Consider the following 2948-nt stretch of genomic DNA (forward strand, 5'->3'; position numbering starts at 1 on the left):
ACTGCGCAGACAAAGTGCTTTCATGACAGTCTTTCTGCCAGTTTTGGAGCAGTGATGGATGGTTGTGCGTAATTGCGCACACTGTGCGAGTTTATCCCTAATTTGTATTTAGGCAACTATCGTTCGTCACAACCGTTTCAGAATCACTTTTTTATAGTTTGTTTGTTTGTTTTTGTCTTTTTTCTTTTTTAGGGTTTCATGCCACTGCGGTGACAATGAAGTTTTCTAACTATGAACAAATCCCACCAGTAGCGCTGATGCCGCCTGACCTCTCCAGCCCGGAGCTGCTCGACGAGGATGAAGATGAAGAGGAAACAGTTGATGACTTCCTCTCCTTTTGCCTTAAGTGGATTTTAGTGTGTCTCTTTCTCTCGTCGCTCCTGGCGAATTTGCGCCCACAGAAGTCACAGGCGAAAGGCTTCTCCCCCGTGTGTGTGCGGATGTGTGTAGTAAGGTGATCACTTCGGCTGAAGTTGCGCATACAGATTCTGCACTGGAATGGCTTGTGTCCAGTGTGGATGCGGATGTGTCTGGTCAGTTCATCTGAGCGGGAGAAACGCCGGTCGCACCCCTCTGCCGGACAGGGGTAAGGACGCTCGTGGATGGGCGTCTTACTGGGTCTGTTTGGGTATTTTCTGGGCCGCAGAATCGGTCTCAGGGGCAGGTTCTGTGGACTGTAGGCAGAGGGGAGCCTTGGTGGGCCTCCCTCAGAGCCACCACTAGGACCCCCCAGCGTAAAGTTCCTGATAGTGTTCAGTGGGGTCAGTGGAGGAGGGACGCGGAATGTATCGAGCGGACATGGGCCGAACGGTTTCCTATCTTGGATGCCTGTCGTGTGCATATCTCGTTGGCAAGCCGGCTGGAAGAAGCCCGGGTAGTCCGGGATGATGGGGAAAAGCCCCGGTGCGTCAGAGCCACCAGGCTGCTTGGGGGAGGAGTAGGAGGGTGGCGGGTATGAGGCGATGGGGCAGGTAGAGGTGGAAAGAAACGCCGAGGGGTCCTGGTACACCTCTCCGCAGCCAGCAGATGAATAAGGAGGAGGGGGGGAATAGAGGTGGTGGTGGTGGTCTAGTTCAGCCTGGTTCTGAGCCGCCATGGTGCAACTCAAGTTTCCGCTGGAAAAGTGATTGGGAGATCCCGAGGAAGCCGGAGAAGAAGACGCTGAGGAGGAGGGAGGAGGGGGGGGTGGCGGCTGGGCTACGTTGAAGATGCCCGACACAATGTTGATCACTCCCTCGGGGTTCCAGTTACCTGGATACTGTGAGTCGATGGAGAACTTTCCCATGTAGGTGAAGGTCTGGTTACGGTGGGACGAAGGCTGAGAGAAGCCACTGGAGTAGGAAGAGAGGTCCAAAGAACGCCTCTCACTCATGTCTGCGCTCATCAAGCCATCTGCGGGGAAAAGTGAGATCATTTATTAACCTGTTCACTTTAGAGAAAAAAGAGGAGTTTTAAGAAGAGACAAGCAGCGAGTCCGTCGTACAATTACGCACGTGTCCAAGTCAGAGTAATTTACTTTTATCATATAAACCATAACCACACGGCATGCTTTGAGTTTTAAAAACTATGATAAACTATGGCAAAAACCCATACATATACTGCTGATACAAACATTAAAAGATTTTTCTCTAACAAGACATGTTTCATGATACAATCACACTCTTGCCTTACCTGTTGCCACATTCATCTGGTCGTAATGCGCTGCTAAATCAGTGTTGGGGAAGATCGCAACAGAGGTGGGAAGGCTGGTGGAGATGTCATCCATCGAGTACACGCTCTCCGCCACGGGATGCACGAACCCCCCGAGGTTCACCGGTACCTTCTCTAAAGTTTTAGCCGTCATCGTGGAGGAAACACTACCTCTCCTATCTCTCTATATTCTGTTGATAAAAACCGGTGTGTAACCCAGCCAAGGAAGGGGTTATCACTGCATGTCGCTGTCTGCCAGTGAGTGTGAGAGGATGGGGTCTGGCTTTCTTGTGCGCTTCATGCGCTCTGGTGGCAAAGTTTACGTCGTGTCAAGTAACTCTTATTGGGAACAGTGGCCCTGGCATCAATGTGTATTTATGGGAAACCTTTTGAACGCGACTTCGACGTCATTTCCCATATTTGGAGTGGGAGGGGAGAAGCGCTGCGCATACCGATTGGCTCCGGAGCTCCGTGACGATTTCAAAGGGAATCACTTGTCAATGGAGAGCCTACTGTCGTAAAAGAGGTTAAAAAAAAAGACTTTTCCACTCTTTTCGGAACAGCAAAAAAATAAAAAATAAAACAGACCTGAAGCCTACTGTCGAGCATGTATAGATTCCCTCACATGTTCGTTGGGTCATCTTTATTATTTTCCGCATTTATTTCCTATCTGATCTCTGATTATCAAAAGAGGAATTCCGGTTAAGCTTCTCAACCCATAAAAGGTTGAATCCGGTGGGTAGGGCTCCATATATGGTCTGGATTCCGGAATATGATCATCGGAAAGTGACGAGTTTTACCGAGCTGAGAAAAAGAGAAAGCCGTGTATAACCACAATCAAATTAGACGGACAGACAAGCGGAATTTCTCCCTTTGGGTGCAACGGGCTCGGAAACTTGTCAGTGTGATTTGACTATGCTCTAGGAAAGAACAGAGGTGGTTCGCTGAACAGATAAATATAGGTATTCAGAGATATTTATAGGGACCACAAAAAGGAAACCAATATTATAACGCTGGTAATGGGCCATCTAAGATAAACATTCATACGTAAGGACTCGCAAGGTGAAAGCGCTGTTCAGTAAGACTGAAGAGAAAAGGTTACGACAGAACAAATGTGGAGAGGAAATTCTGTACTTTTAATGTATTCGGGGCCTGTATTGCCGTAGTATTCTTTGATATGAGATCTCAAAGCTGGAGACCGAGAAGTGACACGCATGTCACTAAACGCTTGGGTTACGGTTGTGCTTTTGTATTGATTT

At 48.5% G+C, this 2948-nt stretch overlaps 1 protein-coding gene across 1 annotated transcript; it reads right to left on the reverse strand.

The window, feature by feature from the left end:
• Positions 1 to 220: 220 nt before the first annotated feature.
• egr2b (early growth response 2b) lies at positions 221 to 2262 on the reverse strand. Its single transcript, XM_086195251.1, has 2 exons — positions 1672 to 2262; positions 221 to 1392 (listed from the first exon to the last, which is right to left on the reverse strand). The coding sequence occupies exons 1-2, from the start codon at positions 1841 to 1843 to the stop codon at positions 230 to 232; spliced, it is 1335 nt and encodes a 444-aa protein (XP_086051377.1). The 5' UTR covers positions 1844 to 2262; the 3' UTR covers positions 221 to 229.
• Between the last annotated feature and the right edge of the window lie 686 nt (positions 2263 to 2948).

The sequence above is a fragment of the Aulostomus chinensis genome, chromosome 23 (genome assembly GCF_037954235.1).
Source record: "Aulostomus chinensis isolate RoL2024-O1b breed Wild chromosome 23, RoL_Achi_v1.0, whole genome shotgun sequence".
NCBI lineage: Eukaryota > Metazoa > Chordata > Actinopteri > Syngnathiformes > Aulostomidae > Aulostomus > Aulostomus chinensis.

Bases quoted from the DNA above. Each gene is read 5' to 3' on its own strand.
- egr2b (XM_086195251.1), bottom strand. From the start codon at position 1,843: ATGACGGCTAAAACTTTAGAGAAGGTACCGGTGAACCTCGGGGGGTTC. The intron at 1,393-1,671 runs GTAAGGCAAGAG...TTTTCCCCGCAG, and splicing joins CCAGATGAATGTGGCAACAG to ATGGCTTGATGAGCGCAGAC.